Source organism: Salvia splendens, chromosome 1 (assembly GCF_004379255.2).
Source record: "Salvia splendens isolate huo1 chromosome 1, SspV2, whole genome shotgun sequence".
Lineage (NCBI taxonomy): Eukaryota > Viridiplantae > Streptophyta > Magnoliopsida > Lamiales > Lamiaceae > Salvia > Salvia splendens.
In genome coordinates, this window is record NC_056032.1 from 6398498 (window position 1) to 6414894 (window position 16397).

The following is a 16397-nucleotide window of genomic DNA, read 5'->3' on the forward strand; positions in this document are numbered from 1 at the left end:
AATACCCGCTGTACCCATCTAGAAAGCAGAAAAACTTCTTCCCAGCTAATCTCTCCAACATTTGGTCGATGAACGGCAGGGGAAAATGGTCCTTCCTGGTCGCATTGTTCAGCTTACGGTAATCGATGCACATTCGCCAACCCGTGACTAGCCTCGTTGGGATCAGCTCATTCATCTCATTCTGAACTACCTGGATGCCCGACTTCTTTGGGACCATGTGGATCGGGCTGACCCACTCACTATCCGGTACTGAATAGATAATCCCTAGCGACAACAACTTCAAGATTTCCTTCAATATCTCTTCTCGCATGTTAGGGTTTACCTTCCTTTGAGCATCTCGATGTGCCTTCGCTCCTTCCTCCAACCTAATGTGTTGCATGCAGACGTCGGGGCTAATTCCAACTAAATCTGTAAGACTCCATCCAATCGCCTTCTTGTTCTTGCTCAGCACGGTCAGTAGTCTGGCCTCTTGTTCCTTCGTAAGGCTGCTACTGATGATCACTGGATATGAGTTCTCCTCTCCAAGGAAGGCATACTTCAAATTCGGTGGCAACTTCTTCAGCTCAACTTGGGGTGGAAGTGTGTCTTCGGGTAGAGGGTTTTTCTCAGTCTCTCCTTCTTTTTCTAAATCTCCCTCTGATGGTTCTTCTATACTGACTGGTAGCTGAGCCCCTGCAGCTTCAATGAACTCCGATATCTGACAGAATTCCTTGATCGCTACTTCTATTTCTTCATCAGTCAACCCTTGGCTACTGATCAGATCACACCATGCAGCAGCTTCTATGTCAGCCTGTTCATAAACATCTAAAGCCTGGAGTTTCTCCTGCAGTAGTTCGGTCTCAAGAAAATCTTGGACTATGGGGTCAATCACATCAACATAGCATAGATTTTCAGAATCGATGGGTTTCTTCATGGCATCATTTATATCGAAGGTAAACTTCTCCCCATGAAAATCAATGCAAATAGTCCCCTCAGCCATATCCACTATTGTCTTGGCCGTTCTCAGAAAAGGTCTTCCTAACAAGACTCCACTAGACTCCCTCGCTTCATGCTCACTCATTTTGATCACATAAAAATCAGCAGGGTATGTAAAATCATGCACTCTTACCAACACATTTTCTAAAACTCCCTCAGGACTTATGCACGACCTATCAGCCAGTTGGATCAACACCCTAGTATTTGATAGCCTCACTCCTTTCAACCGGTTATAGATAGACAATGGCATGACATTTATAGATGCCCCCAAATCACACATTGCATGTTCGACCTTCACATCTCCTACAGTTATGGGTAGGGTGAACATACCTGGGTCGGCTCTCTTGGGTGGTAACTTCTCTTGCACTATTGCTGACGCTATCCCTTCCACCATAATCTTGCCATCCTTCTGGGCTCTCCCGGCTATGAAGTCCTTTATGAATTTCCCGAGAGGGGGTAGCTTCACGGCTTGGAGGAATGGTATGGTGACATCCAACTTCCCAAAAATTGACAAGTAGTCAACCGGGTTCTCTTTCTTCCTCTTTGTAACAAATCGGAATGGGAATGGTTTCTCCCATTTTTTCTCCTCTCCTGGTCCCTCAGCAACCTTCTTGGAGTCTTTCTTGGGTAGTTCCTGGGTCTGGGCCTCCTTTCTGGGCTCTTCCTCTTGAGGAGGTCCCTTCCTGGTCAGTAGGGTATCGGGTTCACCTCTTACACTTGGTGTATCATCCAAGAAGAATGGATCCTGCATCCGAGGCATAGGTCTCCCTAATTCTTCCGCTGAAATGGTATAGCCTCCTATCTTCGTTCCATTGGATCCTCCACTAGGTCGTTTCGGTTGAGGCGCGTCATAAGTAGTTCCTGGCCTCAACGTAACCTTACTCACATTTGCCTTTTCGGGCATTTGGACTGTAGATGGGAGTTTCCCCGCATTTCCCTTCAAATCACCCACCGAACTGGCCAGTTGAGCTAACTGCCTATTCATCATATCCATGTTCGCCTTATGTTCCTTCTGGGCATTTTGCATCCCTTGCACGACCTCATTATGGGATTGCAATTCTCCTTTGATGCTCTGTTGTGACGCTAGCATTTCACCCATCATGTCCTCAACGGATCTCTTTGGCCTGTTCGAATTTTGGAAATGACTCGGCCCTTGGTGTTGATAGTTCTGGGAGTTTTGCTGGTCTTGATTAGGCAGGTATTGGTTATACTGGGCAGGAGGGGTGTACTGATTTTGAGGATATTGATTCTGGTGCTGGCCTTGGAATTGATTTTGGTTCTGATGGTGTTGGGGTCCTGGGTTCGGCTAATTTTGGAAATTTTGGAAGTTTCTCTGGTGGGGAGACACATAGACAGGGTTTGGGTTCTGGTTTTGTGGGTTTTGGTTTTGGGATTGTTGGTTTCTTCCTGACCAGTTGAGCTGGTAGTTTGGGTTTGCTGGTCCACGGTTAGGGTTTTGGTTCGGATGGGGGTTATACTGGTTCTGACCTTGGTTCTGATTTTGGCTTCTGTCACCCCATCGGAAGTTTGGATGATCCCTCCATGGTGCATCCCGTTGTCTACCTTGAATCCAATGCCCACTAGAATTGAAGTTCCCCGCAGCGTTAACTTGCTCCATATTCCCGAAGTCATTAGGCTGATCATAGTTCGGTCCTTGATTTCCCTGCTCTGCACCCTTGTAATTCCCAGCTGGGGGAGGTGGTGGAGTGCTCTTCTCGATCGCACTCAGAAGTGACTTCTTCAGCTCATCCATTTTCAAATCCATTTTCTGCTCCAGCTTATTTTCCTGATCAGTAAACGAGGCAACAGCAGCCCGCTCTCGGTTGTATCCTTCCCTTGAATGGTTATACTCTTTCTTTGCATTCAGTAGCTTCCTTAGGACTCTCTTCGCTTCGCTGACCCGTAATTGCGTGAAGCTTCCTCCTGACGATGAATTTGCCAGGTCCTTGGTTACCGCGTTCATACCTTCGTAGAAAGTATGATGTACTTCAATGTCCGCCATGCGATGGTTGGGACATGATTCCAAAAGACCCATGTATCTTGCCCAATAATCACTCAAGGGTTCATCATACCATTGCTTCACATTAGTTATTTCCCTCTTCAGCGGGCTTGTCTTGGATGACGGAAAAAACTCGCCCAGGAATGCTGACTTGAAATCGGCCCAAGTCTCAATAGAGTTGGGGGGAAGGCGCATGAACCAGGTGTTAGCTTCTCCCTTGAGCACAAATGGCAAAGCCTTCAGCCTATAATCATCCTAAGTCGCTCCTGCTGGTCTCCTCTGTGCCCTACAAATTTTACAAAACTCATGAAGAAACTCATATGGCCCTTCATAGCTCTTCCCACAGTATGTAGGTAGGATCGTGATCACATGAGGCTTCACATCGCAGGCGGTTTGCCCTGGAGTAACGACTATGGCTTGCGGGGGCTCTCCTTCAGTATGTGCATTCAGCGTCCCGATCTCCGGGTCTTCATCTCCCTGGTTGGCCATTTCCCTTGGGATGCCTTCCAACAGTGGTTTCTCTTCTGGTATTGGTCCCTCTATGGTGCCCTTCTCTTCGTCACTACTCGTGCCTAGGTCAGACAAGGTGGTCTACAGGCCAGAACGAGTGGTTACGAGTATAGTTCCTCGCTTGAGTATTTTCGGCCTCCACTGATCAGGAGGCGAGCTACTGCTCATAAACTGAAATGAAAAGTAAAAGGAAAATTATACACAATATATACACCAAAGTATCACACATAATAGCAACTCAAAAACGCCATCCATCCCCGGCAACGGCGCCATTTGAAAGACAACAGGGGTGCGTAAGTGTCGTTCAAGCAAGGATATATCCTACTGGTCAGGATAGAGATCCTAACTAAGCCTAGACCCTGGTTTCAAAGAATCCTCAACCCTCTTCTACTGGGTAGTATAGTGAAGGTAGGGGTCGAATCCCACAGAGATGGTGCGTTTAAACTACCGCGGTGATATTTGGAAAGGTTGGTTAGCTACCACGCTTGGGTTGAGTCTCTACCTAGACGGGAAATTAAGATGGTGTCCTACTGACTAGGAAGGGTGAATGGTGGTCGACATGTAGTAGTGTACGTGGAATTATGGTGGATGCGGTGTAACAGAAAATATGCGGAAAGTACTAGGTTACTATAAAAGGCTAAACAAAAAAGCAGAGAATAAGTGGTAGTTGTGGTGACTAGGCTGACAGATCTGCAGGGTGTACTAAAGGTGAAGGACAAAAAGCAAAAAGCATCTAAAAAGCAAAGTGGTCCCAAACTTGGATATGGACATCATCTTCTTCAACAACCACAAACTAAAATCGGAAAACAAACCAGATTCAGCATCATAAAAACGCAGATTAATAACTCACGAACACAGATCTACAGTCAAAAATTCCAAATCGAAAATCAAACATCTAAACTGAAATCCCGCCTACTGATCAGCATGGAAAAAGACAAGAAACACATAACTGCACCTTGCATGAAACAAACCTCTATGAAATAATAGTAAACAGATCATGCTAACTCGAAGAAATAAACTACTGACTGGAAACACACGATTCGATACTCAAAACGACCAGAACCTCTAGATTTAACTAACTAGGCAGAAAAGAAAGAAAGCAGCTCGACAAACTGAACAGAAATCAACTTCATAGCATTAAACATTGTTCGGATCTTCAACAAAATACTTCAAAGCAGTGAAATTCAAAAGCGGCAAGATCCAACGTAAGGAATATGCAAGTAAATTAAACTACGAAAGCGAGATAAAAGTGTTTTTGCCACTCCGGGCGATGGAACTCCTAAACTATGATCTTGCTGGCTGGAATAAGGATGACTGGAACTCCGGGAACATCTGGGCGTCAGGTGATCATGGCTGCGGCGAGGCAAGAAGCGGGACACGGCTGAAAGACTAGTATTACCGAGAGAACTCTCTACCTAAAGATGGTGGTGAATGAGTGAATGTGTCTCCTTTCTCTCTCCAAGTGGCTTCCTTTTATAGGGAGGCTTACCCTTGAATTTAGGGTAAAACCTTGCGGTGAGATGACTTCTTTGCCCTCAATTATGGGTAATCCGTCCCAGCTATCCGTCTTCTCCATCTCAAGCCGTTTCAGCACGAATACTGATCAGTATGAGATCATGCTGGCGCCCTTTTTCACCTGAACATTCCGAAACTTCCCTACTGGCTGGAACACTTAACCTGCACACTTTGAGCAACTGTTTTGCAGATATAATCAATTTTGCACATCATACTGACCAGTAACCAAGGCCTAGAATACGACTTATCAAAGCTCAAGGTATTTTTCATGCTAATTTGAACTAGAGGTGTATCATAATGTTGAAACCAATGACGATTATGTTTGATGTTTCTGCGTTAGTTGATGAATGAGGTTGAGTAGTAGGCTATATATCGAATTGGTCGTTGTTGCTAGGATAAATTTGGTGACGTTTTTTTGGTGAAGAATTGGTTGAATATTCTCTTCTTTTTGATGCTTGTGTCGATGCTCTTTACATAATATGACAACACTTGATTTATCTGTTATATTTTGTTCGTTCATCTTGCGTTTTGTGATGATATGCATTTGTGTACATGCTATGTAGCTTAGGAATGTATTTCGATTCATGAAACATGATACCTTATGACACGGTGATCATAATCTTGCTCCATTGTAGAGATTAGTTTCTACAAATAAAAACTTCAATACATGAAATGAGTTCATACGGTTAGCATGGGAATTAGTGTTGACATGGTATTGATTTAATGATATTCTGATATTTAGTGTAGATATTGAGGTTCTACTTTGGCAGTCTTACAAGATGTAGACAACAGTGTATGTGTTGTCGTTCACATTCGTAAGAAATCTGTATAAAAGGAGTTTAAGATGACAACACCTTATTTGTATGTTATATTCAGTTCTTTCTGTTGTCATTTCATGATGATATTCTGCCGCGGCAGTCCTTCCCGTGTCGGTGACAGTTATTTGTTGTGTGTACAGATGCAGTTACCCCAGATTGCAGACCCGAGCTGAAACCTTACATTGGTCAGGTGTTTGAAACATTAGACGAAGGAATTTCCTTTTGTGAAGCATATGCCAACGAATGTCGTTTTGATACTCGTAGATTTGGACACAAATACTCAAATGGTGTCAAAACCTAGCAGACTATTGTATGCAGCCGGCAAGATGAAAAGTGGGATGTCGACGAAGAGGGTAGTTCTACCAAACGTAGACGTCGTTCTAGCAGATGTCATTACAATGTCAAACTTACGTTGAAGTATTCAACCGATTCCGACAGTCCTTGCTATGTTGTCAGCAACTTTGTAAACCAACACAATCATGAGATGGTCGATAAAAAGCATGTCCGATACATGAAATCCAATCGTATCCTTGGGGATATCCATTATAAATTCATGCAAGATTGCACAAAGGCCAACATTGGACCTACAATGACTTTCAATTTATTGAAGGAGTTCCTGGGTGGCTATGATGATGTGGGTTGCACCGTTGATGGCAAGCGCGACATATTGCAGGAAATGAAAGGCGCTGATGTCCAAATGATTTTAAATCAAATGGAGGAGAAGAAGAACACATGTGATGGTTTCCATTACAAATTCCAGCAAGGTAGTGATGGAAGGTTACTTAGTCTTTTTTGGTGTGACGCTGTGTCGCGAAAGAACTACAAGATGTTCGGTGACATTGTATCATTTGATACTACCTACTCAACAAACAGGTAATCAAACGTGTATCTTGTGTCTAACATTTTCTTTATTTTTTTATTAGGCTCACAATTCAGGTGCTGTGTTGAGTTCTTGTTGACAGTTTGCTCACGTTCGTTGCTTGCTATGCTCGTTGAATAGGTATTACATGGTGTTTTGGCCATTCACTGGAAAAGACAACCACGGATGCCCCGTTACGTTTGGTGCCGGATTCGTGTCAAATGTCATCATATTGCTATACTACAGATATTGTGTTTAAGCAGATTCACAAGTGGATGACAAACGGGTTGTAGCAACCAAACTACATTCGTTATACTTTCGTTTATTTCAACGAGCACAGAGCAATGGCGACGACATTTTTGCATTATTCGACGGAATGGAAGAACTAAGTCAAAAACTCTTCGGTGATACAGTACCTTCAGTGTCTTCCATGGGTAAAGCACAGAGGATTGAGAACCTATACGACTTATCTCGACCGAATGTTGTTAACGTGCACCCTCCTAATGTAGTCAGTACAAATGATTCGGCAGCACTTCTGGAAGAAGAATTCGATCAGCAGTAGAGAAGGCTATCATACTACAGAACAAACCTAAGAGGCGATGTGCAAATTGTCGAGAAATGGATCATCACGATGCAAGGAATTGTGGCAGAGAGAAAGGAAATTCCTAAATGTAGGTTTTTGGGTTTGACTGTTTATTTGTTACATGGTTTTTTCAAGAACATAACAACATCTTGCTGCTGTTATATTTGGAGTGAAAGAAATATGAGCTGTAGATTTTCAGATGAATGAGTATTATACAGTTGTATGATTTGATTATTGCTTGGACCAAATTAAAACGATTTAGCTAGGACTGAACTCATTGATTTGAAGATCACGGGGCAGATCGAGCTAATAATGTAAGTGCAACATTTGTTTATGTCATAATTTCAGCTTTAGAATTACTGTCTGCTCGTGTTCATGTCCAAGGAGCGTTTAGTTTTGATGATTAATCTGCATTGATAATAGTAGTGTAGGTTAATCCATTTTTTCTGAACTGAATGTCAGTATATGTCTACAAATGGTTTTAGTTTCAAGTTTTCATTCACAATTTTTAAGTATCACATTTCACCTTTATTTTTATTTATGCAGCGAGATGCATGCATTTTTTCAGCAAATTAATGAAACCTGGTCATAATGAAATATACACACTTTGTCATACTGAAACCAATCATTCCAAATGTCAACACCCCTACTTAAATTGGCTTCAGATTAGCTGTAATACGACGAGGCCGACTTGAAGCTAGACCTGTTTTTATATTCGATGTCTTAAATTAATGGAGAAACCTGGTAAAAAATTAATGAAATACCAATATGAAATTAAAACCGAGAGAATATCAATAACATGTTTCATTAATTGAAAGAGATTCCTAATGTTGATGCTTCTCTTAACAAAAAAGACATTTCCACAAGCCAAAAAAGCAAATACCAATATCCCAAAACTACCATTAGCATCTAAAAGTAAATACCAATATCCAAACAACTACCATTAACATTTAAAAAACAACTAGTCAATTCCAAATCTACTCAATTCAACTTGTTTTTCTTCCTTGCCGGCTGATTGTGTTGCTCGTTGTGGGGCGCCATGTTCAACATTCCATTCACTTGCCTCGCATAATGTGTTCTGAAGTTAGGAGTCACGTTGATGTAATGACTAATGTAGGACGAGAACCTTTCTCTGCAATCGTTGAACGATGCAAGGAGCATGGCCTTGCAATATATCCCCCTCAGAATCTGCAAAAGCCTCACACTAACTCCTTAAAGACCCATTGTCATTAAATTGGCAGGGTTACCCATGTAAGTCTCCATGTGTCTCATCAGGAATACCCCTGAGTCATTAGTGGCCAGGGTTGTCTTCCATGGCAAGTCCAGCAAGCGCGTACTACGCTCCTTGATTATGAAATCAGACAGTTCGTCGAATCCCTTTGACTTGAGATAAAAACCTAGATAATCCCTCTGCAAAACAGGTCAAGGGCGACGTAAGATCCTTTATGTCAGCCTTGGTCCATAAGAAAATTATGTCAAGACAAAATTCCATTGGCAAACTGGAATGTCAATGTAATCCAAATGTAAAAAGCCAATGATCAAACAAAGGTGCAAATGTCAGCAGATTTAAGCAAATGTCAGCACAATTTGCAATTCACAAGCTCACACAACAGATATGCAAAATGTCAACAAAAAATGCCAACATGTCAATTCTGTGTCACAAAGTGTCAAACGCATCCAACCATTTCCATACCAACAAATACCAATACAAATAGATAATACAATCAACGTATGCATCCATGTTTCAGTACTTCAACAGAACGATGTAATTAAATGTCATAACACAGGCCAACATGTCACTACCAGCAATATTAACGCTAATTTATCATAAAATCAACGAACGCATCCAAGTTTCAATACAGTTTCCACAATAAACTTACTAGTAGATCCAAGTCTCTCCCATATTTGGCCCGATCTGGAATACCGTTCTCGGGCGCCACATGGTCTAGCACATCTGAAATCCCAGTCTTCAATGAAAAGCACACCAAATAGTAATGCCTCTTTGAATATATAGGGAAAAAATCTGCACATACCAATACAATTGTTTCAATATTCATTTTCAGAGAGTTCGCTTTTGGTTAAACAAGAGAACAAGTACCAAATCATGTTGTGTGATGTCAAAAGTTCCAGTGCCGTTGAATTGACCATCTATTTCATCACAGAATGTTGACACAGCTTCAGATTTTTCCCAACTAGCTCTCCGTTCAACCACATTGTCTGACTGCAATCGTTACATATTGTCATTAGACAAAAAAATTAAAAAATTTACATTATATTAACAGTACACTCACTGTCGCAGCCGTTGTGACAAACAATCTGCTGGGCTTAAGTGTTGATTTATACACTTCCATGCCATTCAGATAAGAAGCCCAAACATCGATAACTTCAGCGTCAACAACCTCATTTGGCTTCAACGAGCTGAATTTCAGTTTAGCAACTTCCACCACATCATTGGAATAAATAACATGATCCCTAGATTTCAACCATAAGTTATTCAAGTCGCTCACTTTGGTTAAACCAACAAAAAACTAATATAATTTTTTGCTTACGTCCGCATATAGGGTGTTGCAAGAAGGAATTGGTAACAATCCCTCACTTCTCTAGTCCATGTTGGGCTGATACGCGTTGATGTTGAACCCTCTCTTCTCCCTGTAGTCAGTCTGAGTTTCCTTGCTGGAGCAGGTTGTATTTCAGCATACGTGCTCTCTTCACGATTCATCTCTGCATCTTGACGTACAAGTAATTTACCCGCATCAACGCCCCCCGTAACTGTTTGTGTTTCGAAAGCAGCATCACCTAGTTCAATGACTGCTTCCACGGCAGAGCAAATGGCTACGTCTACTGCGTTGTGCTGCATCAGTAAAAATAGGGAAATATACAACGTAACTAATTGATGGCAAATGTCAACAACATTATTAATTTCAGCTGTTTTACATACCTCCGACACAACATCACACGCAATAGCACTAGCCACGTCGAGTACATTCTCCTCATTCACAACCATTCCTACTTGCGCAATAGCCACGGGCTCTTTGACTCCCACCTCTTTTCCAATGTCACTACCAGTAATAAAATCCAGACCGTCACCTCCCAAATCAGCAACGTTCTCTTTGTCCCCGTCCTGGGATACAACTTCATCCCCACTAAAAAAAGGTCGGTTGGCTCCTTAGCTCGTACTCCGACACATCACCCTTCACGGAAAGTAAGATAGGATGATTGAGTAAGCAATCAAATTAAACCAAAAAAAAGAAAAAAACGGTGGCCATCAAACCTTTTCAACATTGGTTGTATTGCATGTGTCCTGTTGACGTTCTGAATCACGATGACAAGCGTCATCATCCTACAATGTACAAAAAAAATCACACTTAACCTGGCTGGAATCAAACCCAAGGCTGAAGCTTGGGTATTCGTCTTTGTTTTCTAGTATATCCATTTCATCAGCCGCGTCCAACAAAGATTTCAAGGACTCTGACCAGTCTTCCACTGCACTATAGTGGGCAGAGTGCGACTGCGTCATTGACTCCACAGGGTCAAAGTCTTTTTCGTCCAGTCTAAACGCCCTCCTGAGAGTGTCACACGTTATTCTAAAGTTGTCCTTATTCCTGATTTCTGGAGGAGCTTGGTTCAATTCCTTTGCCAGCATCTTGAAACCGTCACCTATGTGTTTGGTTGCCCCCCCAAACACCCCTCATATACACCAATTCATCCGAAGCATATCTCTCTTCAATAACATCTTCAGTAGCCGGTGGATGCACCACTCCTGTTGTCATTTCCGCACCACCCAGTTCATTCTCATCCAATTGTGAAGTCACTCATCCAAGACCGAAATCATCTTCTTTCATTTCCTCTTCCTCTCTCTTCTTCAACAGTTCGGCCGTCCAGACCTTTATCCTAGGAATGGCACGTGGCACACATCTCCTACGATGCACTACTCGATCGACGTAGAAGGCCTGCAGTAAATAACAAAATCGTTTCAAAAAAATGTCAACAACAAACCTAATTCAGATAAAAACAGTGCTGTAAGCTCAAGGTCCAGGCACGTCAACAACAAATACATATTCACATACAAGACTATGTCAACCAAATATCAACAAGTCAACGGGATTGATGCAATAAATGAAGGACATACCACTAGGAAAACTACTAGCCAGCTGAAAACTTTGGACTTGTTTTTCTTCCACAGCTCGCGCGTCCTCAACAGATTGTCAAGCAAGTACCTAACCAATTGTGCTTCTTTATCTTTTGCAAATCATTGAGAATGTCAACAATTCGGGGTCTGGCATAGCCACAAGGGGAGGTCTCAATGAGAGAAGTTTCCATCAGCAGTAGGAATATTTTCTTAAAAAGTGCCCCCCCCAGTTTCTTGTAGCATCTTCGCTTCTAGGACCTTGGTCTGCATAGCATTTATATCAGCCTCCTCATCAAGTGGAATGGTTTCCAGGTATTTGATGCTTGTGTTTCTGTCACATCGATCAAATGTAATCCCCCCATTTGGGAAACCAAAAAATAAGCTCGACGTCTTTCGTGTCAACATCTACCTCAACACCATTAGGCAGCATAAGACTGCACCGTAGGTGGTCAAAATGCTCTAATAGACAATATGCTAAGGTTCCTAGAACAGAGGCCACATCATAGTCGAGTATAACACTGAAGCCGAGTTGCCTGACAGCAGTTTTCTGCATTTCGTTCAGAGACTTCAGGATGCGCTGGAAAAAATGAGTAATTCTCTTAATCCTCAACTGAGGTCTCTTGGCTTGTACAGGGACGCCAACAACAGATGTTGAAGGCTTTCCAGATAGTCTAGTCTGTTTCCCACTCGACTCACCATCGTCTACTGCTTTCCTTTTTGCTAGACGTTTCGCTGATCAAATAGCAACCATCTATAAGTTACGTAAATGAAAAAAAAAATATTCAAATCCTATAACAACATAGCAACAAAACACAACAACACCCCGACATGTTATTATCACCATGAAAATTAAAACAGATAGACACGCTAAAAACAATGTCAACAGCACATTCCACCACCCATAGGCAATCTGTCACTCAAGCATGAAAACATATACAACAAAACAAGCAATGTTGAACTCAATAGGATCATCCAAACAAAGAGATAATACCATGTCAATTTCAATGTCACCAGCATCTTATGTCCACATACCAGATCAAGTACAAATGTCAATGTCAACAGGATCAGAGACAAAGGACTAATATCAATTTCACTTTTAATGTCAACGGGATCTTATCAAAGTACCAAACTTGATGCATTCTTCACTGGAAACAACCGAAATAGAAAGTAGGTATTCATGTCGAACAAGGTCAACTAGATCTTATTAAAAGAAAACAAACCAAAATCCACTTGAAATTTCAACAAAACTTTTCCAACACACAACTAAATGCTCATATACACTTCAGAATGTCAGTAACGCAGCATCAACCAAAATTCAGAGTTCCACTAAATGAATTTTACTTGGTACACTCCTTGCAACATAATTAACCACGCAAATAAAAAAAGAAAATTGAACAAAGAGATTTAAGGTTTCCCCCGGAAAATCTGAAAAAAGAATCGGCCTAATCAGTGTCGATTTCTTAATATAACGAAATAACCAACCGAAAAAACATTTGAGTTTCTCAATAAAATGCAAAAAAAAAAAGTGTGAGTTCCTCAACATGTTCTAGGTTTTTGGCCAATCATACATACAAAAAACGAAATTGGATGTCAACAAGGAGTGAAAAAATAGTTATTGTCAAAAAAAACTAAAAACCTATGACTAAAAATGTCACCACTTTTGAAAACTAGGGTTTTCAGCAGTAAAGCTCACCTTCAGATGACTCTGCTGCCGCTTGCCCCAGTAACTTCACAGAACTCATTTCACCGCCGGAGAGGAGTCGCGTCAACACCGACGAGGAATTGCTTACTTCGCTGCTTCAAAGAACGCCGATTGAGTGGAGTGGAAAGACGAAAAGTTGGAATGGGGGGAAAGGAGAGAGAGGAGACGTGAACAATGGGCGGGGCGTTGAAGAGACACAATTATCGGGATTGCATAATCTCAACGAAATTAATGATTTTGGCTGATTAATTTATTCTCTAAATTACCCTTTGTTGACAGTTTTGTAGGAAATGTTGACATTAGAAATGTAAAATACACTAACCGTTGATAAATTGTATTAAGTGGGTGAGATTAAAGTTTGTATAGTTTGTATTATAGAGGATTTGTAGATTTTCATGGCCCTTATCCCATATGTATGAAATGAGTCTTAAGTAATTGATAATGTCACAACCGCACTTCCTAATGATAGAAAGCACGGTGGGTCGCGACTAATAGGGGGAATTAAGAAGCGGGGAAGAAAGGGGAAACAATCAAGGGGTACGACATAAAGATCAAAAGATGGAACTTTATTACTAAATTATGGTCTGAAATTACTAGCAACAAAGTTCGTAGGAAAAACAGTCCAACAGAATAAAGAAAACATAAGAGTTCTAAAACTTGACGTAGCGGAAGCATTTGAAAGTTGGCTACTACTATGTATGAAGACACAATAGCAACCGGAACATTTATTGAATACAGTCTTTGTCCAAATGCTCAACATACTCCGTCCTCGTCAACGCTCAACCTGCACATAGGGAAAACACATGCAGAGGCTGAATACTTGATGCACTCAGTGAACTCATGCTCAAAATACATTTTATCAATAAAGTTATGTCAAGTCATCATTGAGTGAAACTCGGGTTTTACTTTAAAAAAAATGAGAAACACTAAATTCATTTCCATCGTAAAACATGGCTGCGCAGCCCATCATCATCACCATCCTCCATCATGTACCATATCTGAACCATCATGTGAAACGAGAATGTGGCCACAAACTCGATCACTGGACCGGCCGACCTAAAGGACGGCTCACGATCCCCATCAGTGCACTAGTCTGAGTAGGGACTCACTCCCTAGTCAGACCCGAAATCGTTAACCATCAAAGTATAGTAGGACATTATCCTAGTAGACAATCAGATAGGCAATTTCAAAACATAAAATACGGCATGACATAACATTTAAACCACTCTTATCTCACCATATACATATCATTGCAAATAAAAGAGTTTAAGTAATGGAGCCCACCTCAAAAGCTTAGTAGTTTCCTTAACAAACTTCTTGATCCGACTTTAACGTGCGTGCGAACCACCTTTTGAGAAAATTAAAGTACACATCACTCTCAAGAAATAAAATATTTAGAATGCTTGCACTCTAGTTAAAGTCTTTTATCTCGTTTCTCGGTTTTCGTATATTTTTTTATTATTCGGCGGTCGCCCAAGGCGTCACGTGCGACTCCGGTCGGCCGCTTGCACCCAAAATTTCTCCGTTGGCTCCTCGTATTTTCCACCACGATGTTGAATTAAAACCCAAGACTTAATTATTTCCTCACCTTATACTTCCAATTAATTAAGAAACCCCAAACAAAATAAAGGAGCCCAAACAAAACATCCCATTTTAATTAATGAAGCCCAATACTAAAAAAAAACAGAGGCCCACTTTTAAAAAAAATGAACAACAGAGGCCCAATTCTTTTTAAAACAAAAGTGGCCTAAATTTCTTTCTTCCTCCACACTTCACGCTATTCCCCTCTCTCTCTTTCGACAGAATTGAGAATTTCTCGATTTCCGTCGCCTTTCGTCGCGTCGCTGCTGATCCGGGCTGCTGTTCGCCGGCGTCTCCAATCTCCTCAGCGGAAAACGCCGCTGCAGCGAGAAGGGAAGACGCCGTTCGCTGTCGTTGCTGTGCGGCCTCCTCGCCGGAATTGTCGTCGTAGGGTCCGGCCAGAGTCACTGTCGCTATTGTTCGCTGGCCGCCGCTGCTGCTCGCCGTCTGCACCGAGCCGTCGGTGGTCGTGCAGCCCAGGAACATCACCGCAGCTAACCCGAACAGCCCCGCACAAGCCCAAAACAATCCCGATTCAACTTGACCCACCCCGATTCAATCCGCAAGATAAGTTCTCTCACTAAATTTTATTTCTATTTTTATTTTGCCGAGAGAAAGTTTGATTGGGATTGTTCGATTGGTTTGAGTTATGCGCGTGTATGATGTACAAAATGCTAAATGACTTGCAATTTGGGAAAAGGATTTATATCTTCGTTGTTATGAAATTGGTTGGGCCGAGGGGGATGAACTCCTTGGCTTTGTTGTTTCTGTCACAGATTGAGCAATTGTTTTGAATTGGAATAGAATTTAATTGCTTGAGCTATGATTTGGTGAAAATAATTTACCTTGGCTTGGTTGTGATTGAAACAAAACATGGCAGCAAATTTCTTCACTCTCTCGTTTCTCTCTCGGCTCTCCCTCTCTCTCACTAATTTTTGCTTGTACAAAGAATGTTGAAGTGAAAGGGTAGGAGAGGAGATAAATGAATCCTAGAATTAAATTTGTGTGACCTTTGATTTTGCAGAATTGAATTGTGGAAGATGGAGGGTGGAAGGTTAATTGAAGCTGGAGAGTCCCCATGGATGGAGAAGTTGGCGCAGGGGAAAGAGAGAGGAAGAAATTTGGGCTTAAAAAAATGAATGAATTGGCTCAACAATTATTTGTAGAGTTAGGCTAAAAATATAAGGGAATTTGATGGCCCCACACTCTTTTAAAATTGTTACGGAAATTTGGACTTGATTTGAATTGATTTGGGTCTGCCGAAGTAAATTAATTTATTTTTGTTCGTTTTCATCTGTTTAGACAAATTATTATTTGCCTCGTAGTAACTTGGTGTTGTTCCAAGTACCATAAATAATATACTTCATAAAATTAAAAAAAAACAACGAGAAGCAAAGCATGACGACAAAATTTTATTTTAACTAAACACGACATATATATTAAATTAGTACTTAAAAGTACGGGCGTTACATTCTACCCAACTTAACAGAAATTTCGTCCTAAAATTTGCTCATTTCTAACAAACAAAACCGGGTACTTCTCTTTCCTTTTATCCTCGAGTTCTCATGTAGCCTCCTCATAACCAGCATGGTTGTTGGTCGGGCACTCTTTGGCAAAATGTCCATCTCCACCACATTTGTAGCATACATTAGTCCCAATTTTGCATTCACCCAAATGATTCTTCTGGCACTTGGCGTAGGGAGGCGCTCTCTGACGGTACTCTCCA

General features: G+C 41.5%; 1 protein-coding gene and 1 long non-coding RNA gene across 3 annotated transcripts; both read right to left on the minus strand.

The window, feature by feature from the left end:
* Positions 1-8046: 8046 nt before the first annotated feature.
* Positions 8047-13290, minus strand: LOC121810425. 2 transcript variants are annotated; one of them, XM_042211202.1, is made up of 10 exons: positions 13082-13290; positions 11389-12120; positions 10630-11209; positions 10531-10599; positions 10198-10450; positions 9809-10110; positions 9551-9731; positions 9358-9480; positions 9140-9282; positions 8047-8669 (listed from the first exon to the last, which is right to left on the minus strand). In XM_042211202.1, exons 5-9 carry the CDS (start codon positions 10261-10263, stop codon positions 9229-9231), a joined length of 726 nt encoding a protein of 241 aa, XP_042067136.1. In that variant the 5' UTR covers positions 10264-10450; positions 10531-10599; positions 10630-11209; positions 11389-12120; positions 13082-13290; the 3' UTR covers positions 8047-8669; positions 9140-9228. The 2 variants fall into 2 exon arrangements, with proteins under 2 accessions (XP_042067136.1, XP_042067130.1); XM_042211196.1 differs by having other exon boundaries at positions 10531-11209.
* Positions 13291-13635: 345 nt separating this feature from the next.
* LOC121794906 lies at positions 13636-15978 on the minus strand. The gene is made up of 3 exons (XR_006049371.1): positions 15517-15978; positions 14375-14438; positions 13636-13874 (listed from the first exon to the last, which is right to left on the minus strand). It is a non-coding gene; the product is annotated as an uncharacterized LOC121794906 (long non-coding RNA).
* Positions 15979-16397: the final 419 nt, after the last annotated feature.